Genomic DNA, 27073 nt, shown 5'->3' on the forward strand with positions numbered 1-27073 from the left:
AGTGGGATACATCTTCCAGTTCAGTCACTCCCCCTGAATGCAGACTATTACATTACTGGGGAAACATCACATTTATCAGGGTTTGTACGGCTGATACAACAAGCCCTGAAATAGGCACAATTCTTAGGCACAATTCATGGCCGTGTTCTAATTCCCCCATTACGACACCTCCACGCCAATATGGTGTAGATGGGTGTGGGCAGCGTGAGACTAGATCAGATGCAGACTAGGGCACAATTCTATGCCATGTCAAACATGGCAGGTGCCTACCGGATTTATTAAAAGGCCTGAGCTTCCTGATAGATCCAGCATATGCCGCATATAGCGCCACCATATGATAAATGTGCCTCATAGTGTTCATTCAACAGAGGCCATATCGTGGTCCCATATTTCACAGGCTATTATGGCCTCTGCTAAATGTATATTTTTTATACAGCAGGCTGCAGGATTACAAAAGCACAATCTACTACACTTGTCATACTGTTTCCAGCTATATATGACATATACTGAGCAGACAAAACAGTTGCCCCCTCAGTATATGTATCTGGACATGTTCATTGTGTACGCTGGGAGCTTTTCTGGCATACACGCTGAACCTCTTCACAAAGTGCAATGTGAATGCAGCCTAAAGGTAACTAATGACTGTGAAGATGACGCCCTCTGCGTGTATATATAACTAAGCTACACAAGCTAAATATGCATTACACAGGACATGATAATCGAATGGACTGCAAAAGGTCACATGTGAGAAAACATACATTTTTTGCTGTAAAAAAAAAATAAAATAAATGACCTAATTTGCATAAGGGGGTGCTGAAGTTTCCTATAACCTAATTCAAGCTCTCCTATGGTGATGTATAAGGTTTTCTGATTTCCATGTAGTGACTGTGCTGGTGATGACATAACAGGTTATGTCATTCTTCCCTGCCAATAGCATGAATATGGAAAAATGTCTGACTTTTAAAGAACAATTTTTTTCATAGTTCTGGAATATCAATGACATGTCAGAAGGGTAGATTGATAGAGGTCACAACAAACTAGCACCGTCTTGTTTCTGATCAGCTCTCCTCAGATTCAGGTCTATGGGTCTCAGTGACCGAATCTACATGGATTCAAACTGTCACCATGATGTCATTAGTTTGTTTTATTTTAACACAAGAACTGAATCCACCGATTTCCATTTCTCTAATGGAAGTTCATTCTAACTGACTTCTTTTTCCTTGCAGGCACAGTATGTAATCATTTCTCCAGAGGTAAGGAACAGATCTGGGTAAACCATCAGCTAGTACTGAAGTTCTACATGTTAATCCTCATCAATATTGCAGGAAAAGGCAAGATTTGGAAGCGCTATCACAACTATCAAGTCAAGGCATAAGGTAGATGAAACCACATTGTATCCATATGGTTAGCATGTATGAATGTGGGTTTGGTATTGTAACTCAACTCCATTATGATTTTGGAAACTCCTTTAACAGACTGTTACCCGAGTATATTTATTTGCCCTCAAGTTTTTAGACATATGTAAAGATGTGTTTATTCTACATATTGGCGTCATGTTTTAGTCATTCTATCTACCTGCATAACACATTTCCCATTAAATCCTTTCAGAAACAGGTTGTGGTGGCAGCTGTAAGAAGTTCCTGGAAAGCAAGACTAGCTGGTAGCCTCTACATTTACAATCTATGTTGAATCTTGACACATCCCCCCTGACAGAACATGTAATATGTTTGTAGGCCGCCTTACTCACACCTGCCTTTTAAGCTTTGTCTATAAAGTTTCAATAGGAAAATTTACTTTGTTATCCTTAACCCATTTTGTAGCCAGTGTGGCATCATGCTTCAGGTAATTCCTGGCTGATGTCCAGAGATAATGCTTCAATTCTAGTTTCAGACCACAGGACATGTCTTTGCCCTGTGTGCATTTACAAACATTAATCTGCCTTTGTTTCTTTTGGAGTAATGGCTTCTTCCTGGCAGAGTGGCCCTTCAGCTAATATTGAAAAAGTACTACTTGTTTCATTGTGGATAATGACAGTTTGTACAGATGTAATTGTTTGTACAGATGAACAAGGCACTATCAGGTTTCTGGAAATTACACCCATGGATGAACCAGAATTGTGCAAGGCTACAATTCTCTTCCTAATTTATTGGCTGATTTCTTTAGACTTTCCCATTAAGTTACACAAAGAAGAAGTCTGTTTCAGGTGTGCCTAGAAATACATCCACAAATACAACTCACAAGTTGCCAATAAACCGGAAGCTTCCCAAGACATGACATCATTATTTGTTTAAAGGCATAGCAATATTAGTGTATATGAATTTTTGACTCATAAAAATGTCTTCATTCTCATTATTTTGGCACTTGTCAAAAATAAATAAAATACTGGCAATCCTTATTGACCTAAAACAGCAATTTTTACAATTTTGACATATACAAATAAAACTAAAATTACACTATAAAGAATTATACTAAACCATCACAAACCATACATTTTCTGAAAACAGACACTGCCACTTTTTACTTTGCGGACTTTATAGACAGAGGCACCTTCATGCAATTAAAATTTTATAAAAATGCTCTTTGATGGCAAAAATTGTGCCCCAAAGAAAACAGTTATCTTCAAAGCTCCTAAATGTAATAGATAAATATCTGTACAGTTCATAGATACTGCATAGTCATATGTTCACATGAATAAATCACCATGCAAATCACTAAAACTGAAATAACCAAAAATATATAACCAAGAGTCAGGGATTGTAAACCAAGCACACATATCTCTGTGTACAATTCCCCCGCCCCTTCCTTGTCAGGATCTGCTCTTTTTTTTTTTTTTTTTTAGCTTCTTCTTGTTTTTCCAAAAAATGTTTTTAACATTATGTAAATGAGCCTGATTCCACTCCCTCTTTCTGATGTCACTTGGCCGTCTCGCAAAATCTAGCGCATGCGCACAAGCCGCTGTCATGCACAGTGAGTGTCTGAGCAGTCCGTGCCCTCTGGTGACAGCAAGACGGCCAAGTGACAAATCGGAAAGGGGGAGTGGAATGAGGAGGAACTGATGACGTGCTGAGCAGGCGGCTGCTAGACTCTAACCTGACGCCCAGTCCGACTTGCTGAATTCTCTGCCTGGTTACCAAAGTTCATTTTCTCCACTTGACCATCAATCAATTTAGTTAAAAAAAGGGTGCCCTTAGGCAATAAGGCTCTATTGGAACCTGTCTAAAGCTAATTTTTTTCAAACAGTGGTGATAGGTTCCCTTTAATAGAGCCCGGAGCCCCTCAGGAACATTTGCATACATTTCACAAAGTAAAAAGCCCCTATCCTGTCAAAAACAGGATAAAACAGCAGACCCTTTATACAAAAATAACTCTGATTAATACAGTCATGGCCAAAAGTTTTGAGAATGATATAAATGTTAATTTTTACAAAGTCTACTGCATCAGGTTTTATAATGGCAATTTGCATATACTCCAGAATGTTATAAAGAGTTATCAACTTAACAGCAATTAGTTGCAAAGTCAATATATGCCTAGAAAATGAAGTTTAACCCAAAAACACATTTCAACTTCATTGCAGGCCTGCCTTAAAAGGAGCAGCTAACATTGTTTCAGTGATTGCTCCATTAACACATACAGGGCTGGAGATCAATCTGTCATGATTAAGTAAGAATCACACCACTGGACACTTTAAAAGGAGGCTGGTGCTTGGCATCATTGTTTCTCTTCTGTTAACCATGGTTATCTCTAAAGAAACATGTGCAGTCATCATTGCACTGCACAAAACTGGCCTAACAGGGAAGAGTATCGCAGCTATAAAGATTGCACCTCAGTCAAAAATCTATCGCATCATCAAGGAATTCAAGGAGAGAGGTTCCATTGTTACCAAAAAGGCTCCAGGTCACCCAAGAAGGACCAGCAAGCACCAGGACTGTCTCTTAAAAGTGTTTCAGCTCCGGGGTCGGGCTACCAGCAGTGCAGATGTTGCTCAGGAATGGCAGAAGGCAGGTGTGAGTGCATCTGCACGCACTGTGAGGCGGAGACTCTTGGAGCAAGGCCTGGTGTCAAGGAAGGCTGCAAAGAAGCCACTTCTCTCCAGAAAAAACATCAGGGACAGACTCATATTCTGCAAAAGGTACAGGGAGTGGACTGCTGAGGACTGGGGTAAAGTCATTTTCTCTGATGAATCCCCTTTCCGATTGTTTGGAACATCTGGAAAACAGCTTGTTCGGAGAAGACAAGGTGAGCGATACCACCAGTCTTTTCTCATGCCAACTGTAAAGCATCCTACAACCATTCATGTGTGGGGTTGCTTCTCAGCCAAGGGAATTGGCTCTCTCACAGTCTTGCCTAAAAACACATCCATGAATAAAGAATGGCACCAGAATGTCCTCCAAGAGCAACTTCTCCCAACCGTCCAAGAGCAGTTCGGTGATCAACAATGCCTTTTCCAGCATGATGGAGCACCTTGCCATAAAGCAAAGGTGATAACTAAATGGCCCAGGCAACAAAACAGAGATTTTGGGTCCATGGCCTGGAAACTCCCCAGATCTTAATCCCATTGAGAACTTGAGGTCAATCATCAAGAGACAGGTGGACAAACAAAAACCAACAAATAGTGACAAAATGCAAGCGTTGTTTGTGCAAGTATGGACTGCTATCAGTCAGGATTTGGTCCTGAAGTTGATTGAGAGCTGCCAGGGAGAATTGCAGAGGTCCTGAAGAAGAAGGGTCAACACTGCAAATATTGACTTGCTGCATTAACTCATTCTAACTGTCAATAAAAGCTTTTGTTACTCATAATATGATTGCACTTAAATTTCTGTTTGTGATAAAAACATATGACAAACACACATAAACCAGAGGGCAACAGATCATGTGAAAATATAATATTTGTGTCATTCTCAAAACTTTTGGCCATGACTGTACACACAACCACCTTCATGCAACTTTGCAGCAGTGATAAAATGCAAAAAAAAAAAAAAAAAGAGAAAATGTACTTTCCTGTAATATACTTTCATACATACCCAAAATGTATGTTCAATGTATATTCACCAAATTATGCAGCAAAAGGAATGCTAAATCCACAGGGTGAGCCAAACAATTTTTGCATTATTCTCATCATTAATACGGTTTCCATTGAAGGACATCTACCACTATTTTCTTGCACAGCCGCACAGGATACCTCAGAGCTGCGCAAGATAGAAGATCTTGTGCCTGTGCAAGAATTCCAGACAGCAATGTGAGCCATGGGAGTAGTGCATACCAATGAGGCTCCACAATTATGTATCGGAGGAGCAAGGAGGCGTTAGTTGGACCGGACCCCGAGCGCCTCCAGCTCCTATTTTTAACCCTTTAATGACCGCCCTATCGGGATTCTACGTCGGTCATTAAGGGTACTTCTTCTGACGCGACGCCTTTCTACGGCGCCGCGTCAGAAGATGATTTCGGGACATCGGGTCAGTATAGTGCCGGTGTCGGGCTGTGATATCACAGCCCAGACCCGGCACTAACACCTGGGATCGGAAAAACTCCGATCCCGGGTGTTTAACCCCTTACAAGTGTGTCCCCCGTGGATCGGACCCCCCCCTCCTGCCGCTGCCCCGGGTCCCGACGAGTGACCCGAGGCTGTCGGCTCCTCTTCTCGCCGGGTCCTGCCTTCCTGCGCATGCTCAGTTACTTACACTATACACTGCAATACAAGTGTATTGCAGTGTAGAGGCTTGAATAAGCGATCGGATGACGCTTGTTCAAGCCAAAAGGTGGAAAATATGTGAGTGTAAAAAAAAAAAAAAAAAGATTAAATCATTTTATAATAATAAAATAAAATATAATATAAAATATAAATAAAATAAAGTCCCATAATCTCCCCAGTTACACATATAATGCAAATACAGTATATAAAACACAAAAACACATGAAAAATGTACATATTTGGTATCACCGCGTCTGTATTAATCTGTACAATAAATCTAAATCAATATTGAACCTGCTCGGTGAACGATGAAAAAAAAAACTACGAAAAACTTCCCGTAATATACAATTTTTCATCAAACACCATCACAAAAAATGTTCTAAAAAGTGATCAAAAAAAGCTACGTTCCCTAATATGATACGACTGAAAAGAACAACTCTTTTCGCAAAAAATAAGCCCTCAACCAGGTCTGACAACATAAAAATACAGAAGTTATGGCCCTAAAAATTTGTCAATAGTAAAAACAATGCGATATTCTCCAATGTTGGTTTTGCTCAGGAAAATTGAGCAAAGATAAGAAAAACTATATAAATGAGGTATCACCGCAATCGTAGTGAACCAGAGAATAAAGATAAAATATTATTTTTACATTACGGTGAGCGGGGGAAAAAAAAATGCTAAAAATCCTAAATAAAAATTGATGATTTTATTTGTGTCCCCCTTGAAATAGTTAATAAAATCTCATGAATAAGCTATGGACCCCCTAAATGAATTTTCTATACATTGTATCTCATTCCGTAAAAAATAAGCCCTCATATGTTTGCATTACCAAAAAAAATAAAAATGTATAGGTAGTACAATGTGACAATACAAATCTGCTGTGAATGGCGCCTCCATTCATTCTATACTCGGCCGTGCGCCTGTACAGAAGTTTACCGCCACATATGGGGTATCAGTAAACTCGGGAGGAATTGGGCATCAAACGTTGCAGTGCGTTTCATCATTTAATTTATTCTGAAACTGTCAGTTTGGCCTAAATGAATGTATTTTACAAAAAAATTCCATAGTTTCTAAATCGCAGGTCCATATTGTTTTAACCCATGTGAAACACTTAAAGGGTTAATGGACTTAATAGAAGTTGTTTTACATACGTTGAGGGGTGAAGTTTCTATAGTGGGGTAATTTATGGGGTTTTACTATTATTTAGGCCATACAAAGTCACTTGGAAGCTGAGTTTTCCCTCAAAATGTGAGTTTTGGCAATTTTCATGAAAATGAGAAAAATCGCACCTAAAGTTCTGCACCTCATAACATCCTAGAAAAGTGAGAGCATGCATAAAATATCATCCCAACATAAAGCAGACATTCCCTAAATGTAATTTATCAAGCTTTTTGGGTAGTTTTACTTCCTGTCTGGAAAGCAGAACATTTCAAACTTGGAAAATGAAGAATTTTTACAAACTTTTGCCAAATTTTCACTTTTTTTCAGAACGAATCACAAAACTTATCACTTAAATTTTATAACTAACATGAAGTACAATGTATCACGAGAAAACATTGTCAAAATCACCGGGATATGTTAAAGCGTTCCGAAGTTATAACCAATTATCGTGAGACATGTCAGATTTGAAAAATCGAGTCTGGTCATTGAGCTGAAAACTAGTGTCGGTGATAAGGGGTTAATATCTATAAAAAGAATATTTTCTCGCTCTGATGGAGGCCCCCGAAGGAAGCAAAAGAGGCTTTGTCATCCCCTACAGGTAATGAGGGTGTGTTAGGGGACAGTCTACCACCGAGAGAACCATGATGGCCCAAACTGAAGGTTGACCCCTTGATCCCTCTAGGTACAGGAAGCAAAGAGATTAAAAGCCTCACCCCAGCATCCACAAAACACCAGTGACTACAAAATAACTACATCGGCAGCAACCCAATTTATTGCATGTTCATTGACATACATAGAAAATCAGGTACACAACTTGTATACAACCTAAGGGTGGGAATTATACACAAGTGGACTTTATGGAAACCTAATTAACGGTGAGACTAATTGCCATTTTCGTTGTCTACCCCCATGACAGCCCTTACTGGAGATGTAACAGAAATACTTGGGGAGGGTCAACTGCTTGCAAGACCTTCCTACCAACGTTCTGGATTGTGGTGCTAATATGTAGCCACATTAGGCGTAGAGGATCAAATGTTCATCCTCTGTCACTAGAGTTAAAAAAATTTAAATAAAATGTCTGTGATATATGGCATTTAAATAAAGTATGTGAAACAAACTTGCTCACTGCCAGATGCTCGAGGCCCAGAGAGGAGAATGTCAAATGACAACTTCCGCCTGCTCTATAACATATATAAAATGCTCTCCTAGCTCTTGCCCTTCCCTCCCGGATGACGTGTCAGCTCACTGTCATTTGAAATATTCCTCTCCGGAACTTTATTTCAAACACCATAAAACATTTTTTTCCTTAAACATATTTGGCATATACAGTACTTTGTCTAGAGCAATCTGTCACCTGAAAATTTGCACTCTGGTGACAGGTTCCCTTTGATAACATGAACATTAGTTAACATTATCCGTTAAATTTTGATAAGGGATAAAGTCAATCTTTACTTTATCTGTGAACTAAGAGAAGCTTCTATGGACTCCCTCCTCCAAGCGTGTCCCTGCAGACTGCCAGCCAAGAAGCTGGAGGGGAAGCACACTTCAGAGGGCTACAACTTTGGATGCCTGGCTCATAGAACCTCAGGGATGTTTCCTATGAAAGAGGAGAATATCTCCTTTATCTAGAAACATGGTCATATATTCATATATGCTAGGGAACAGGGGATATTAACTGTTAAACTGCAGTCAAGAGTGATTTTTATAAACACCCATAATTTTTACTTTCAACATGAATATCTCAGGATCTACAAAATCAGATTTTTTTTCCGGAGTAAAAAATAAAAAAAAGGTCCTGAAACTCTCGGTGCCAGGGATCCAAAGTTATTGCTCTAAGAAGCCAGGACACATCACATAAGTCCTCAGCCATAGAAGTGCCACCCTGTGAGGAGAAGAGAATCTTTTCCCCAGAAACATAACCAAACCTGTCCATGAGCCATATGTATTATTATAAACTTATGGTAAATATGTATTTACCATAAATGAGAATCCGCTTCAATAACAGACATGAGCAGGAAGAAAAAAAAAAAAAAAATTAGACAAAAACAAAGACATTATTTTCTTAAAGTTAAACTTTACTTCAAACTACTGGTACATAAACATTCCTCCTTTATTCTTCATAAAGGATTTCACATTTCTAAGAATTTTGTAAAATAAAATATATATTTACATAAAGCTCTTTTTAAATGTAATAAATATACAAATTGTATTAAAATCCCAACGGTATATGTAAACTACTTAAAATAAATGTACATGTGGAGGTATGTACAATAGATATTTTACAAGACTATTCTAGCTGATTTCCTGAGGTTATGACTAGTAGTAATGTAATAATCGCATACAGCAGTAAAAAATTATCAGTGATGATCATGTAGCTAGAATAGGCCATCAATGTGTTTCATAGCAGCAGAACTAAGCATCTTTGATATTCTAGTCAAGTACCTACCTGATATCACACCCAAGAATGATTGATTTAAATGGGTCACAGCATTAAGGGAAGATTTTAAATATGTAATACTGTGTTAAGTGGAGTGTACATTAAGTGTTATACTTTATTAATAAATTTGCAAAACACCCCTTAGTTGGGGCTTATTCACGACTCCGTGTGCTATCCCTGATTTTCCAAGGACAGCATACCGTTTTAGGCAGGACTTCTTTACATGTCAGGTTTTTTTCTCGCTTCAGTGAATCACTGAGTCTTATCTTTTATCACAAATGAGAATAGAAGTGTATGGTCAGCAAAATAAAACTAAAAGACATTTATGTGCAGTCAGTTTTTTCCACCGATTATTCTGGCTTCTTATCAATGTAAACCATTGTGTTTTTTTTTCACATCCGCAAAACACCTGGTTGAAAAAAACCTGACTGCACGTAAACGTCTTCAGTTTTATTGACCATACACTTTTATTGTTTACAGTGAGAAAAAAAATAAGACAGGATCTAAAATCTTTTCCACTGATCCGTGAAGAGACTGAAATGTAAAAAGAATGGTTTAGTTAGGCCTCATTCACATGTGGGGATTACATAGTTTTTGTGTTGTGTTTTGAAACTTAATGAAAAGGTTCCTCTTATGATCAGATGTTGAGGTAACATTGCATTTTCATAGTCTTTCCTAAGTGCAATGGAAATGTGATGTTACTTCAACATGTGATCGCAGGAGGCTCCTTTGCGTTGAGTTTCAAAAGGCAACGTAATCGCCACATGGGAATGCGGCATAAGGCATCACTGAAAAATCACAGGTCAAAGGTCATCTATCACCTGAATGAAAGAAAGTAGACCAAGCACACTTACATACTGGTGTTTGCACCTTCTGGCAGGATCCACTCTTGTAGCTTCTTATGCCCTTGGAGCCTGAGGTTCTCAAGGCTCCATTGACCTCTATGGAGGCGGAGACCCTCAGGTTAACATGCATCATTTTTAAGACCATTTTAAAGGAAGAGCAGATCCTTCCAGAGCGGGAACACACCAGTATGTCAGTGTGCTTGGTTTACAGTTCATCATCCTGGTGGTAGAGGTCCTTAAAAAAATAAGCCTTTACTCTTTAATTATCAAACACAGGCACAAACTATAACCAAGCAGAGCATGGCAGTAATCCTAAAATTAATCTTTTCTGCTGCGAGGCGATAGCCCTGCATGTTGTGTCCCAACTAAGGATTACAAATCATTGCCAAAACAAAAAAAAAAAACAAACAAAAAAAAAAAAAAAACACAGGCTTCTTCCTGACTCTCCTCCTCCTACCAGCAATGCACAATATAATATACTCAGGCATTTGGAAATCCAACATAGCAGGCCGTTTCTTATCCTGGGGAAGTGGACAGTCGCATACACATTACATAGTCAGCTATACACACCTAAACACGATATGACTATCATCATTGATATTCCAAATTCAAACTGGTATAGTTGATTCATATTGTAAAAAGCAAACAAGACACAAAAGAAGTCATGTACAAAACAGGTGATTAACAGCAACATATAACATTACATTAGGAAACATTGGCCACCTTAAGGCACTGTGGTGAAAGATTTACAACATACTAAGTGGAATTAGATACCATATGAAAACCGCTGTACCGGCTATGATATCAAAGTAATATCAGTTTGCAAATCTAGACATGATAAAGTCAATAAAACGGTTTTACAACATATTTTCAGCAAAAACGTTAAATATACTTAAACAATGTAAGGTACAAGTGAAGGATTGTTTGGCAAAAGTATTGTCTTCAGAGAAATAGGTTTTTGTCCTGTTTCACACATCTCAGAGTGTGTAACCGGATGGACAAACAGCACTGTAACAGGTACACAGATCAGTAGCAGTCCAGTATGTCCACAGGCTTCTGACCTCACGTGGGATATTACACTTTATGACCATTTGTTGCATCTGCTCTTCCATTAAAGGGAAAGGCCCTCTTCCAGATCTGCGGGGGGGAGAAATACAACACTTACTTTTAAACAATCATGTACTAAAAAAAAAAAAAAAAAATGGATAGAAAAACCGTAAATGAGATCTGTACATGAAAAAAAATCCATTGATCTTTATTGATCTATTCCTAAAGACACTTGAGGTTGCATGTTTTTAGTGGTGTTAAAGGTAACCTGTCAGCACGCTGACTGCAGCATTTAACAAATTAAACACCCGTGATCACTACAACCGCGGGTGCAGTTAGCTGCAGCCGACACCCAGTGTTTTCTGGCACCAGTTCAGCACTGGTGACGAGCTAAACCGTTATCACCTCAATGACGGATATATCAATCACTAAGTGTTAATTAGCACAGCTCAGTGATGGATATATCTTTCGCTGAGCGACAAGAGGTCAAAAAATGTATCATCACATGGTCACATGGGTTGCAACTTTTGCACCAAATTATCATATTTGACTTTATTATGTCATCATAAAGTAAACAAATACATACTGAAGGTGGCTTTGATGGCTCCAAATGTCTTCCAAGAAAGGAGAGCAAGCGTCTCCAGATTAGCCCACTTCCTAGGAACATAACTCCTGTAATGAACCAAAACACTTGGGGATCCTAAAATGGAAACATAACAAATGGGAGACTGTTTACAATTTAAATAATCTGTTTGCTGAAGTCCTGACAGTTTGTTGAGGCGAGAGCCTTCTGCTGGCTTTGCTATGCAAGCTTAGGTATTATTTTCATGTAGCATGGTTATCATGCCAATGTGCCGTGTATGTAGAACCGTTCATTTGTACATCCAAAAAAAGAGAAATTCATAAAATATTTAACCCCTTATCACCGACACTAGTTTTCAGCTCAATGACCAGACTCTATTTTTCAAATCTGACATGTCTCACGATAATTGGTTATAAATTCGGAACGCTTTAACATATCCCGGTGATTTTGAGAATGTTGTCTCGTGATAAATTTTATAACTAACATGAAGTACAATGTAAGTGATACGTTTTGCGATTCGTTCTGAAAAAAAGTGAAAATTTGGCAAAAGTTTGTAAAAATTCTTAATTTTCCAAGTTTGAAATGTTCTGCTTTCCAGACAGGAAGTAAAACTACCCAAAAAGCTTGATAAATTACATTTAGGGAATGTCTGCTTTATGGTGGGATGATATTTTATGCATCCTCTCACTTTTCTAGGATGTTATGAGGTGCAGAACTTTAGGTGCGATTTTTCTCATTTTCATGAAAATTGCCAAAACTCACATTTTGAGGGAAAACTCAGCTTCCAAGTGACTTTGTATGGCCTAAAGAATAGTAAAACCCCATAAATTACCCCACTATAGAAACTTCATCCCTCAACGTATGTAAAACAACTTATATTAAGTCCATTAACCCTTTAAGTGTTTCACATGGGACCTGCGATTTAGAAACTATGGAATTTTTTTGGAAAATACATCCATTTAGGCCAAACTGACAGTTTCAGAATAAATTAAATGATGAAACGCACTGCAACGTTTGATGCCCAATTCCTCCCAAGTTTACTGATACCCCATATGTGGTGGTAGAGTATAGAATGAATGGAGGCGCCATTCACTGCAGATTTGTATTGTCACATTGTACTACCTATACATTTTTATTTTTTTGGGAATGCAAACATATGAGGGCTTATTTTTTACGGAATGAGATACAATGTATAGATAATTTATTTAGGGGGTCTATAGCTTATTCATGAGATTTTATTAACTATTTCAAGGGGGACACAAACAAAATCATCAATTTTTATTTTGGATTTTTAGCATTTTTTTTCCCCCGCTCACCGTAATGTAAAAATAATATTTTATCTTTATTCTCTGGTTCACTACGATTGCGGTGATACTATTTATATAGCTTTTCTTATCTTTGCTCAATTTTCCTGAGCAAAACCAATATTGGAGAATATCGCATTGTTTTTACTATTGACAACTTTTTAGGGCCATAACTTCTGTATTTTTCTGTTGTCAGACCTGGTTGAGGACTTATTTTTTGCGAAAAGAGTTGTTCTTTTCAGTCGTATCATATTAGGGAACGTAGCTTTTTTTGATCACTTTTTAGAACATTTTTTGTGATGGTGTTTGATGAAAAATTGTATATCACGGGAAGTTTTTCGTAGTTTTTTTTTTCATCGTTCACCGAGCAGGTTCAATATTGATTTAGATTTATTGTACAGATTAATACGGACGCGGTGATACCAAATATGTACATTTTTCGTGTGTTTTTGTGTTTTATATACTGTATTTGCATTATATGTGTAACTGGGGAGATTATGGGACTTTATTTTATTTATTTAATTATTATTATAAAATGATTTAATCTTTTTTTTTTACTTTCACATATTTTCCACCTTTTGGCTTGAACAAGCGGTCATCCGATCACTTATTCAAGCCTCTACACTGCAATACACTTGTATTGCAGTGTATAGTGTAAGTAACTGAGCATGCTGCGCATGCTCAGTTACATAAAGCCGGGCCCTGCCAGGAAGGCAGAACCCGGCAAGAAGAGGAGCAGGAAGGAGGGATCGGTTCCCCCGGTAAGCACACCGGGGGGGGGGGGGGGGGCGGGGGGTCCATCCACGTGGGACACACTTGAACGCCGCGGTCATACTTGACACCGGCACTATACTGACCCGATGTCCCGAAATCTTCTTCTGACGCGGCGCCGTAGAAAGGCGTCGCGTCAGAAGAAGTACCCTTAATGACCGACGTAGATTCCCGAGAGGGCGGTCATTAAGGGGTTAACTAATCAGATAAAAAAAAAAAAACACAAACAAACCTCTTCGAAGGTAGACTCCAAGTTCATGCCAAAAGCCACTCCTATTAGACCAAAGAGAGAAAGGGAAAAGGTTCCCATGGTCAGTTGCAAATTGAGTCTCATCATCACATTCCGATGACTGGAAGAAAAAAAAACCGTGCACAAATGTTAAATCCTTGGTGCTAACATGTAGGTAAAACAAAATTAACAAGTATAAAAATACACAAAAATTGTCCTAAGTTTGCGAGGGTCCAAACGCTGGGATCTATCACAAGATCAGTTTCCCAATAATATATGGAGCAGCAGGTCGCACATTGGACCATGAGGGAACGTACGCCAACCAGTTTGTTATGCCCAAACATGTGGAATTACGGATAACAATTGGCTACAATCTCTTTAGCGGAAATTAAAAAGAGTGATTGTACTCTGTACTCTGCATGATTATCTGAGAGGAACGAATTCTAGATCATCATATATTAATGATGGAAACAACGTAGGTTAACCAAAATCCGTGATAAGATTACATTTAATAAAATAACCCTGAGAAAGAACAATAGCCATCATGTATACATCATATAGGGAAAGCAAGATAATAGGAGAAAAACTCACCTGTCCAAATTAATAAAAATCACACTTTCGGAGTCGTCAATCAACACACGCAACTCTCTGGCCGCATTTGCAAGGTCTTCTGCTTGTCTGTAGTAATTCTCAAGAAGCAGCTCCATTTCTTCCGTGTGATCTATCCGAGAAGTGCTGTCTTCACTACAATAGAACAATACAGACTATCACACCAAACAGGTTTTAAAGGGCACCGTTACCACAGGCAAAGCGATATTCTTAAATAAAAATCATATGCCATCAATTTTATGTTTTTTTTTTTACTTGAGGCACGACTTTTTTACATAAAATCGGATGCAGGCATTTTCAGTTGTATGTGAAAACTACGCCAAGTTCCACTTCAGCATGCTTCAAGCCATACAAATGGCAGTTAAAGCAGAGCTGGATAACAAAATTCACAAGTAAAATTATTAAATCACTTTGTCTTCACATTTAAAAATAAATATTAACCCCTTAAGGACGCAGCCATTTTGTAGCTTAAGGCCCATTTTTTGGATTCTGACTTGCGTCGCTTTATATGGTTACAACTTTTGAACACTGTCACTTATCAAAGCGATTCTGAGATTGTTTTTTTCCCCAGATGTTGTACTTCACTTTAGTGGTAAATGTTGGATGATACTTTTTGCATTTATTTACAAGAAAATTTTTTTAGATTTTATTTATTGTAATTTGCCATTTTCTAAATTTGAAATTATTGCGTTTTCAGGCAGATAGACCTAAATATATTTACCACCTAAATATATTGCTGAATAATATTTCCCACATGTCTACTTTACATTTTCCTAATTTTTGAAATGTCTGGATAATTTATTTTGATGTCACGCGGATTACAAATCCTAGAGAAAATCCTACAAAACCTAGAGAAAGCGCCGGACGGCGCGAAACGGCTGTCGCCTTTGTATGTACCCCTGCTCCCCTCTCTACCCCTTGTTGGCATACTTGCCAAATGTACTTTTACTTCACATGAAATAAAGAAGACACTGCTTTCCGGGTGAGTGCCGCAGTTTTTTCTCTTTTTACCGCATTACTGTGTTTTAACTTACCTGGCTTCCTGACAAAATCCTCTGTTGAGTCCCAAGGTATGTTTTGGTTTGGATGCATTTTAAAAAACAAAACATGCATCTTGCTCTGTGCTGCTCAATCACTCCTCAGCTCTCAGCCTGCAACTTTCTACTTGTGTACAACTCCTCCCTCCCCCACTGATATCAGCGCACCACACGAGTTCTGTCCATGTATGAGTGAAGAAGCAGGAGGGAGGAGTTGTACAGGAGCAGAACAATGGGGGCTTAGAGCTGAGGAGTGAGCAGCACACACAGGTCACATGTTTATTTTTATTTTAAATGCATCCAAACAAAAATATACCGTAGGACTCACTAGAGGATTCTGCCAGGAAGCCAGGTAAGTTAAAACACACAGTTATTATAATGCAAATGCTTAGAAAAGGCAGAAAGGCATATTTGCAATGCAGGTGTGATAAGCTACTGCAACCTGTCTTTAGTGAAAATGAGGTCTCTGGTGACAGGTTCCCTATAAATGCTCACATTTCCCTCAGTCAACTAAATTAGGGACTTAATTGACATTTGCATAGCAATATTAACAAGCATGACAGCAATTGTGGCCACAGAATAGGCACAGGTTCTACCCAAACAATCAAAACTTCAAGTAAGATGCCTCAAATAAGGTCAAACAAGTATATATTTACATAGTGTCCTAACTCAAGCTTTAATACATACAGCGTTTGAGGGTCAGAAAGCTTGGTCAGGCACAATTCTTCTATGAGCTCATCTTCATCCAAGATTTCTAAAATGGCTTCTTTAAAAACTTTTAGATCAGTTTCCAATTCCGATAGACTGTAAAATGAACATACAATAAAGTAACATGATTTATACAGTGCCCCCCCCCCCACTCCACTTTCCATAGAAAGCCAGGCAGTCGCCATCATAATCGACTATGTATAGGACGGCCCACACAGTGTGCTGAACACACTGACTGGGTGCCATAGAACTTTATGGGGGCCATGATCCAACTACAAATTGTGCGGCCGGATCACAGGGCCCAGGACGGTTGTGTGAGGCCTCACCGAGCGGAAGGCAACGTGCTCACTCACATTACTTACGTTTTTCCAACTTGCAGCAGGATATGTAGCTGACTTCTATCTATAGATAGTAGCTTGGGGTCCACCAAAGCTTCCAAGGTTTCAAGGATACGAGGATGTAAAAATTGAAGTCTCCCTTGCAGAGAGCTAATCTGGAGAAAAAAAACGTTAGTATTAAAGCATGCTTAGTTCATCTGCAAATTTTATTCAGGAGAATTAAAATGTGTATACCTATAAGTCCTGTAAATTCTGGATCACAAGAATAGAAGAAAAATGTACTTCCCTGCGCTCCTGTAGGTGCACTTTTTTCTGACGTTTGACACAGTGCAGTCACTGCACGTTCTGTTCCATGCAAAGTCAGACAGAAAATGCTTTAATAAATGTGGGCCACAGTGTACATTGAAATACACAGCGAATACTGACCTCTGGTGGCCAATAATAGGAAAGATGATTCTTTAACCCCTTAACGACTTGGCCATTTTGCACCTTCCTGATACATCCTGATGTGTCACTTTAAGTGGTCATAACTTTGGAATGCATTAACATATTCAGTTGATTTTGAAATTGTTTTTTGTGACTCATTGTACTTCATATTGATTGAGAAATTTAAGCAATATGTTTATTATTTGTGAAATACACTGTAATTTGGCGAAAATTTTGAAAAAAAACAATGTTTTCCAAATTCAACATTTTTAACTTTGTGGAAAGTTAGTCCTAGCACCAAAATAATTTGATAACTAACATTTCCATAGGTACGCTTTAATTTGCCATTTTTCAAAAAAAAATTTTTTTTAGGATGTTTTTTTAGGATGTTAGGAGGCTTACAACTTTAGAAGCAATTTTTCCGATTTTCACAAAAATCTTTGAAACCTACTTTTGGAGGGCCAGTTCAGTTAGAAGTGAATTTTTTTAAGGCCTACATGACAGGAAACCCCCACAAGGTACACCATTTTAGAAACTGCACCCCTCAAAATATTCAAAGCAAGTTTGGGAAGTTTGTTAACTCTATGAGTGTTTCATGAGGATGAAAAATGAATGAAAGTGAAATTACAGAAATGTAATTTTATCTTACAATATCTTCATTGAACACTAAAATTTGCACCTTCACAATGGGTTAAAAAGGAAAATGCATTTTACAATGTGTAGTGCAATTCCTCCTGAGCATGCCAATACCCATTTTGTCACTGTACCCTGCTGTACGGGCACAGGGGGGCACTTGGAAGGGAAAGAGCATGTTTAGTTTTTTGAGGACAAATATGGCTGAAAAAGTTTTCATGTGTCAGGATGCATTCATAGAGCCCTAATGGTACCAAAACAGAGGAAACCCCAACAAGAGACACCATTTTGGGAAGTACACCCCTTGGAGAATTTAGCAACGTGTAATTTGTATATTTGCCCCAACAGGTGTTTAATTCAATTATGCTCCAAAAAGGAAAAAGGTTAAAACTTTCTCAAAAAAAGTCACTTTTACTCCAAATTTTTGTAAGTGATAATTCATGAAACAACCCCCAAACATGTGAAATAACGCAGTAGGGGTCAGAAGAGAAAGAGGGACGTTGGTCTTTTAGAAGCCCAATTTGAAAGAAATCCTTTACATGTGTCAGGATGCATTTGGAGAGTCCTAGTGGTACCAAAACAGAAGATAAACCCAACAAGTGTCACCATTTTGGAAAGTACAACCCTTGGAGAATTCAGCAAGGTGTTATATGTGTATATGGCCCATTTTTAGTTGACGGAGCTGGTTGTGGGCTTATTTTTTGCATGACTTTCGTGGTACCATTTTTGTGCTCGTAACTTTTTTGGATCACTTTTTAGAACATTTTTTTGTAAAGCAATTTGAAAAGAAAAGTACTTTTAGGGCAAGTTTTTCTGTGGTTTTTTTTTTAACCGCATTCACCAAGCAGCTCCAATTACGATTTAGTGTACAGATTGTTACGGATGTGGTTTTTTTTTTTTTTTTGTAATTTATTACTTGCGTATAGGGAATTGTTGTGTTTGGGATACTTTCACTTTTTTTATTATTTAAAAAATTTTATTGTTCTAACATTTTTTTAATTTAGTGACATGTTAGTTTGACGTGTTAGCCTCTATATGATTGTGCAGACCCCGGGGCTGCTAGAGGAGGATCGGAGGGCCACGTTTGACCGCGGCGCGTAAGGGGTTAACACCCGCGATTGGACACCCGCTCTGGCTCCGTCAAGTCACTTCCCGCTGAGCTGTACTATTACGGCGCGCGTAGGGAAGGGGGTAATTTTAAATATTTCCTGTAACATCTTGCTAAATTACCCTATAAACAAGCTCTCTAAACAAGAACATGTCTGACAGCAGCTTATAGGGCAGTATAAAAGGATTGGAAGGGTGAAAACCTATAAAACTAAATTTCTTACCTCTATTTTTTGCTGTCCGGAGGATCCGATACACATTAGATTGTAAAGGAGTGCAATAAAAACCTGACAACTTAGCATGCTCAAAGACATTTTGGAAGCAAACTATCTGAATTCCCTTCACTTACTGCTCCAGAGACCTACTAGGATCTTCTAAAGTTCTCAAATATCTACTTATAAGCCACACTTAGAAAACAATGGCATCTTACCCTGTGCTGCAGGATGGCTTCCAATGCTCGGAACTCAAAAGGTAAAGCGTATGTAACCAGTTGTCCTTCTCCGGCTAACTGAGGTGCAAGTTCACGGCGAAACCATTGCTCCAGGTGGAGGTTCCGATAATCTAATATTAGGAGATACTCAGAAGTGATAACTGCCTTTACAAACTGTAAAATAGAGGAAATAAAAAGGATTTGCTGTTTGAAGTGTTAACACCTAAACAATAATAATGTAATGTAAATATGTAATGCAATGTACAGGAGCAAAGTCTTAGTGGGATAGTGTTGCATACACTATAATAAATACATACATCTCTGATATGCTTAATTTGGTGGTGGGGAGGCAGCATTTTTTTGAGATTTGCCCTGAACATAAAAATACCTAAAACTTGTCATGGAGCATTAACCCCTTACCGACATGTGACGTAGTATTACGCACATGCCGGGTACATGAAGAGGGGTCAAGGGCTGAGCCCTCTCCATAGCCGGTAAGTCTTTTCTGCATATTGCGGGTGTTTTCCCACTGATCGCCGCTGGCTTCAAAAAGATGGCGGCGCATGGGTGCTGCCATCTTTCTGAGGATCGTCGCTCCCCGTGACGTCATCGGGGAGAGGCGATCCATCGCCATGGTAGCCTCGGTCTGATATCAGCACATTGTAATGTATGAGGAGTAAAATCGACATATACTGCCATACAATAGTATGGCAGTATATGGTAGAATCGTACAGACACTCTAGGGTTAAACCCTTCCCGACGCGGGTCCCGGTGCATGGAGAGGGCTCGCGGGCTGAGCCCTCTCCATAGCCGGCAAGTCTCTGCTGCATATTGCTGCCGGCGGCTTCGAAGAGATGGCTCCGCATGGGCGCCGGCATCTTGTCGCGGATCGTCGCTCCCCGGGGAGCGGCGATCCGTCGTCATGGTAGCCTCGGGTGTTCCGAATACCCGAGGCTACTTCGTTTTGCTAATTGCACATTGTAATGAATGGGGAGTAAAATCCACATATACTGCCATACAGTAGTATGGCAGTATATGATAGGATCGATCAGACAACCTAGGGTTAGAGTACCCTAGGGAGTCTGAAAAATAGTAAAAGTAAAAATTAAAAAAAGTTTTAAAAAAATTATAATAAAAAAACCTAAAAATTCAAAAAAAGTGATCAAAAGGTCTCACAGTCCAAAAAATTATAGCAATGAAAACGCCATCAAAATTCGCAAAAAGTGACGCCACCCACAGCTCCGTACACCAAAGTATGAAAAAGTTATTGGCGACAGATTATAGTACAGGAGGTTATAATTTTTTTAAATGTATGAAAGCATTATAAAACCTATAGAAATTTGGTATCCACGTGATCGTACCAATCCAAAGAATAAAGTAGACATGTCATTTGGGACGCAGAGTGAAAGCTGTTAAATCCAAGCCCACAAGAAAACATCGCAAATGTGGTTTTTCACCATTTTCACAGCATTTGGAATTTTTTTCCCGCTTCCCAGTACACGCCATGGAATATTAAATACCGTCACTATGAAGTGCAATTTGTTACGCAGAAAATAAGACATAACACAGCTCTTTATGTGGAAAAATAAAAAAGTTATAGATTTTTGAAGTTGGTGAGTGAAAAATGGAAGTGAAAAAACTAAAAAAAGCCAAGTCGTTAAGGGGTTAAAGTACCCTAGGGAGTCTGAAAAATAGTAAAAATAAAAAATTTTTATAATAGATAAACCTAAAAACTGAAATCATCCCCCTTTCCCTAGAACTGATATAAAAATAAACAGTAAAAATCTTAAACACATTAGGTATCGCCGCGTCCAAAAATGCCCGATCTATAAAAATATGATAACCGTTTTTCACTGCGTTTAACCCCGTAACGGAAAATCGCACCCAAAGCTATTTTGCCATTTGAAAAAAAATTTAAAAATTCTATAAAAAGGGATCACAAGGTCGCACAATCCTAAAAATGATAACATTGTAAACATCATCAAAATACACAAAAAACGACACCCACAGCTCCGTACACCAAAGTATAAAAAAAGTTATTAGCGCCAGAAGGTTTTAATTTTTTTTAAATGTATGAAAACATTATAAACCTATACAAAATTGGTATCCCCGTAATCGTACCGACCCAAAAAATAAAGTAGACATGTCATTTGGGGCGTACAGTGAAATCCGTATAATCCAAGCCGACAAGAATAAGGCACAAATGTGTTTTTTTTTTTTTTTTACCAATTTCACTGCATTTGGAATTTTTTTGTTGAAGGTGAGGAGTGAAAAATGAAAACGCAAAAATGAAAAAGGGCTGCGGCGTTAAGAAGTTAAGCACTGAAATGTAAATATGATGAATGTATGTTACTAATATTACCTCCATTCTTAAAATGATCTTCTTGTTTCTGGAATTGATGCTCACTAGATGCTGAAACCTCAAATCTCGGGCTTGGAGTCCCAATTCCTGATATAACTCGGTTTTCTTCCTTTCTATGCAAATAAAAAGACAATCATGATAGGTGAAGTAAGGCGAACTGGAGCAGCTGATCCTGGATAACCCCTATAATAAATCTATTCCATGCTTTAGGCCAGCTGAAACAAACTTGTGCAGCCCCTGGAAACTGACCTGTTTGCTGGTCTGATCCCACAAACTGAACAAACTGCACAGGACAGGAGTCTTTGCATCAAACAGAAATATGATGTAAGGACTCCCTATCTGCCATCTAAACTCCAGCGCACTGTAACAGTTCTTACTGTATCGTTGCTGCAGTTCAGCCAGTAGACAGGAAGCCCTTGCATCACATTTCCGTATGATGTAAGGACTCACTCAGTGTTCATTCTGTCTACAGCCGGATTTACTAAGAGACATCTGAACAATACATCAAGCCTGATTTAATTAATTAACGTTTGAAGGTATGTGCCCCTAAAGACAACCCATTCTAATCTCTAGTTCAGTGATGGCGAACCTTTTAGCAACAGAGTGCCAAAACTGCAACCCCAAACCTTCAATTATCGTGCGGTGCTAATCAAAAAGTAAAGCAATAACTTATTGCTCCCTGTTCTTCAACAACGTTCAATCATACTGGCCTCATGAGTACACCAACACAGTAGAAAGAAGGAGGGAACATTTGCATAACTGTAGCTTCTTTCCTGTATCCCCCTGTACACAGAGAATCATGGGGCCAGCAGAAGGTCCTTCGGGGATAATTAGGCCTGTCTACACATTCTCCCTCTTCCTACGGTCCCAAGTAGCCAAGTAAGTATCACTTTAAAATATCACTGAAAGGAGCATCTTTGCTTCGAAGTTGAGTGGAACTGAAGAAAATTCCTGCCTGGTGTGCTGGGGCGATAGCCCGGGTGCCCACAGAAAGGGCTCGGCGTGCCGCCTCTTGCACCTGTGCCATAGGTTCGCCACCACTGCTCTAGTTCCTACAGTCCCATAAAACAAAATGATGCAGCAGCATGTAATACAAAATTTCCTGATTCACACTGTGAGGAAGTATGACACCCCAGTGATCCTACATTACCTGTAAAAAGGGGTAAAAGTCTTTAGGGTAAACCTATGGAAAGACAAGCAGTGTGCAGAGCACAAAATATAGCAAGATGTTGTGTATGCTGATACTTACCAAATGACAATATGTTTCCTTCTTTGTCAAATTTCATCTAAAAAAAAAAAAAATTAAAAGTACTAAATACGTGTAGAACATTTAGTTGCCCTTCACTTCCAAATGAACTAGGGATTTCTTCCTTTACAAGCTGTGCATTACGTAGTATCCAACTTGTGGCTGATGGCTAGTGTAACTAACCTACAAGGTCTTAAAGGAAATTTATCATTATATTCTGTATGAACCATTAATGGTGCTCCCAGTATGTAAATTAAAGGAAATCAAAATCAAGCATGAATAACCAAGGACACTTACTCGTAGAGGGGGCTGCAGTATTAGCGAGTACGCTTTACTCTTTTTACTTCTACCTGCTACAAGTTTTGAAGTAAGGCTTTATGCACATGAACATGTACTACACCGGGCTGGAGAATCGAAGGGATGAGCGCTGTTCACCCCTCTCCTCTCCACAGGTAGGCCTGGTGCTCGGCTGTACTTACAGGGAAAGATAGAGCACGATCTCTCTTTTAAGCGGCGCCATAGGGATGTATATCTGGCTGTTCGTGTACAACGGCTCTAATACATTCATCTTTGAAACTCACCACAGAGAATACTGGAGCAACGCTGGCTAATGTGGCTTGAGATGCGTCAGACTGGGTATGGCGGGATATCATACCTATAGATACAGACAAATTTCAGGATCATAGTCACTATGGCAGAAGCAAAACATATGTGAAAACACTGCAGATCCAATAATAACTGTTACCTTGGATAAACAGCCTCAAGATCTCCTGGCTAAAATTTTATTCAAACTGTCTTTGTGGTGGAAGCTAGAGGTATGCATAGAAAGCATTGTCTAATGTATAGCTCCATATATATGTCACTAAACTGAAGAGGGTGGATGTGAACATGCTACGAGAACCCATTTGCTTGAAAGACTTGTCCTATCTAAAGTACTAGGAAGAAACACTTGCGTCCCCTCATCATCAGGACAATCTACAGTAGCGATGAGTAATGGTGACCAAACATGTACATGATGAATGCTTCATGTGTCACCAAAAAGGGCTAAAGGGGTTATACCAACTATCCTATCAGCAGGTCAAGCTACTCCATTCATAACTATAGGGACTTTGAAATTGCAGAGCACAGCTCTGGGTCATTTCCATGACTTATAGACACTGACTGGCTGCACCGCACGTCCCGGGTAGCCCCAGGCTACACGGAGCGGTACAACCTGGGAGAACACAGATTACAGATAAACCTAAACCCCACAGGAGCACGTGACTGTACTCACTGCTGTGCGCCACGATCCACTGCCGCCGGTATCGGGACCACGGCGTACAAGTCACCCTCCACCTCCGGGGCTCATATCCCTGCAGGAGGCAGCCGGGGTTACCACTGAATGTCCTCGCCTGCCCGAGTAGCACACAGCACCGCTGCAGCCTCCTGCCGGTCGCCGCCAGCCTCTGCAGCGCTCTAGCTGCATCCATCATAGCCGGCACAGGACCAATGTACTACAAGAGCGAACTGTCCCGGATGACCCTCATTGCACCCGGTAGATGTTCAGCCTCTGCTTACAACTCCACATGGGTCTCCTAACCGGAAGCAGAGTAGAAGCGCTGTCACTAAGGGCCGCCACTAGAGGGAAACTGCCTAACACATTGTGTCCGCTATGAGGAAGCCATGTTGTCAGAGACTGTATCAGAGTGCAGGAAAGCTCATTGACTTTCCCCATAGTAATATAATTAGAGGGAGAAACATTGCAGCGGTTTGTTTTGGTGTTTTGACGCAAGTGCACATTCATGTCTTTCCTAACCTCTCCTGATTTTCTTGACATTTGTCCTTCCTTACATGTATGCTTTTATTAACCCTCTAACCACCTTGTCCATTTCTATTCTCCACTATCACAGATGAAACCCAATGATACCTCTCCGTTATTCTTTGAGTTAGTATGATCGAGTAGATACCACATTCATAGTTTTATTATTTTTTAGTACTTTAAAAAAATTAAAATTTCTCATCGTCATATTCTACGGCCTATAACTTTTTCATACTTCAGTGTACTGACCTGTGTAAGTTTTATGTGTTGCGAGGAAGTGTTGAACTGGACATTTGGAGGTTTTCTTCCGTTATGGGGTTTACCATAGATGATAATCATTTTTATATATATTTTAATTTGTGTTCAAGGGAAAAGGGGGTGATTCGAAATGTAAATGTTTTCAAAACCCCTTCAGGACCATTTTAGGGCTTCTGGACCAAGCCTGATTTTTACATCTGCCCTGTGTCATTATAAGAGGTTATAACTTTGTAACGCTGTAACATATCCCAGGCTTGATATCCTTAGTTTTCCCTAGAGATTCCTTATTTTTTAATCATGCATTGTACTACAAAATTTGGTGATATCTTTTGCGTTTAGGTATGAAAAAAATGGAAATTTGGCAAAAAGGTTTAAAAATTCTTTGACAGCACGGTGGCTCAGTGGTTAGCATTACAGCCTTGCAGCACTGGGGTCCGGGTTCACAAGCCCCCACCTCCTAAATAAAATAATATTATGGGTTACATAAAATTAATTATTAAATAATTTAAATAAACAAATATTAATTGAAATCTACCAATGAAATAACAATTCATGTAATAATGATAAAGTTCAATTGAAATAAACCAGTCTACCCAGGAATGACTGGGTGAATAAATCCCACTAATAAGCGCCAGCAACAAAATGACAATGTAATTACAATAATTGCAGGGCGGGCAGGACGCTAATGTTTCTTCTTTCAAGGCGTGACACAAGAACTGCTTGACCACACAGCACCTTCTCTTTATCTTGCTTTGCGCATCCCGCCTGAAAACAGCTGCCAATAAGCTGCTAGCTTCCAGATGTTTTCCCAGATACTGGAAACTTCCAGAAACTGACTGTACCAGCTCACCCCAAAAGAGGTAAGCATAATACTGGACTGACAAATCGGGAAGGGGTAGAAGCGGTAGGCGCACAACGAGACCGGGCGAATAGTTTTTCCAATAAAGGGTTTATTGTGAATAAAAGAACAGGGCACAGATCATCACAACGCGTTTCGGGGAACTGGGGTCCCCTTTGTCAAGTAACATAATTCTGTAGATTTGGTAAAAGACAAGTATACATAAGGATCAAAGGCAATAATAGTATAGGGAATAAGAATAAAAATACAATAATAATAGAGGAATAAAAATACAATACATCATATTGCGATGCGTGGTACAACCAATTGCGAGTCAGCATACAAAGCTTTAAAACTGGGGTCTATTGGTGGTAAGATAAATTGTAGACCAATTGTGTCTGTATACAGGGGTCCGTTAACAAATATAAAAATATATATACCGTATATACTCGTGTATAAGCCGAGTTTTTCAGCACAAAAAATGTGCTGAAAAACCTCGCCTCGGCTTATACACGAGTCAATGATAAAAATAAATAAATTAATACTCACCCTCCGGTGTCCCCGATGTTCCTCGTGGCTCCCGGCGGCTCCCGATCCCTGTCGCGGCTTCCGGCAGCTCCCCATGTCTTCTCTTCTGTCTTCTCTAACCGGCAGAGTCGCGTTCATGCAATCTGCCGGCCGTCGCACACTGTGATGACGTCATCAGCGGCGACAGCACTGCATCACAGTGTGCGATGGCCGGCGCGATCTCCCGGCCAGAGAAGAGTGAAGAGTGAAGAAGCCGCTGGGAGCCGCGATGGGGATCAGAAGCCGCCGGGAGACGCGACGAAAATCGGGACAACGGAGGGTGAGTATTAAGTTTATTTCTTTATCTGTATACTAATAGGGGCTGCTGTATACTACTGAGGGCAGACTGTATACTGATGGGGGCAGGCTGTATACTACTGGGGACAGGCTGTATACTGATGGGGGCAGGCTGTATAATACTGGGGACAAGCTGTATACTACTGGGGGCAGGCTGTGTACTACTGGGGGCAGGCTGTATACTACTGGGGGCAGGCTGTATACTACTGGGGGCAAGCTGTATACTACTGGGGGCAGGCTGTATACTGCAAGGGGACAAGCTGTATACTACTGGGGGCAGGCTGTATACTACTGGGTGCAGGCTGTATACTACTGGGGGCAAGCTGTATACTACTGGGGGCAGGCTGTATACT

The 27073-nt window shown here is 39.6% G+C and overlaps 2 protein-coding genes across 4 annotated transcripts in view; one reads left to right on the top strand and one right to left on the bottom strand.

The window, feature by feature from the left end:
* GPLD1 (glycosylphosphatidylinositol specific phospholipase D1) overlaps nt 1-2399 on the top strand; it is a 39333-nt gene extending 36934 nt beyond the window's left edge. For both annotated transcript variants that reach the window (XM_072152435.1, XM_072152437.1), the window contains 3 exons: nt 1227-1253; nt 1326-1376; nt 1609-2399. In XM_072152435.1, the coding sequence (XP_072008536.1) occupies nt 1227-1253; nt 1326-1376; nt 1609-1689 (159 nt within the window). In that variant the 3' untranslated portion in view covers nt 1690-2399. The remainder of the gene's footprint in view (nt 1-1226; nt 1254-1325; nt 1377-1608) is intronic.
* Nucleotides 2400-8915: 6516 nt separating this feature from the next.
* On the bottom strand, nt 8916-24572 carry MRS2 (magnesium transporter MRS2). 2 transcript variants are annotated; one of them, XM_072152438.1, is made up of 11 exons: nt 24236-24571; nt 23544-23617; nt 22966-23002; nt 21717-21829; nt 19355-19528; nt 16783-16913; nt 16400-16516; nt 14658-14810; nt 14070-14187; nt 11766-11879; nt 8916-11269 (listed from the first exon to the last, which is right to left on the bottom strand). In XM_072152438.1, exons 1-11 carry the CDS (start codon nt 24432-24434, stop codon nt 11207-11209), a joined length of 1293 nt encoding a protein of 430 aa, XP_072008539.1. In that variant the 5' UTR covers nt 24435-24571; the 3' UTR covers nt 8916-11206. The 2 variants fall into 2 exon arrangements, with proteins under 2 accessions (XP_072008539.1, XP_072008540.1); XM_072152439.1 differs by lacking the exon at nt 19355-19528 and having other exon boundaries at nt 24236-24572.
* Between the last annotated feature and the right edge of the window lie 2501 nt (nt 24573-27073).

Source organism: Engystomops pustulosus, chromosome 5 (assembly GCF_040894005.1).
Source record: "Engystomops pustulosus chromosome 5, aEngPut4.maternal, whole genome shotgun sequence".
NCBI lineage: Eukaryota > Metazoa > Chordata > Amphibia > Anura > Leptodactylidae > Engystomops > Engystomops pustulosus.

Excerpts from the sequence above, each read along its gene's own strand:
- MRS2 (XM_072152438.1), bottom strand. The coding sequence starts at position 24,434 with ATGATGGATGCAGCTAGAGCGCTGCAGAGGCTGGCGGCGACCGGCAGG. Across the intron at positions 21,830-22,965 it reads AGGAAACATATTGTCATTTG|AAAGGAAGAAAACCGAGTTA; the intron begins GTAAGTATCAGC and ends TTATTTGCATAG. Across the intron at positions 11,270-11,765 it reads AGCCATCAAAGCCACCTTCA|ATCTGGAAGAGGGCCTTTCC; the intron begins GTATGTATTTGT and ends TCCCCCCCGCAG.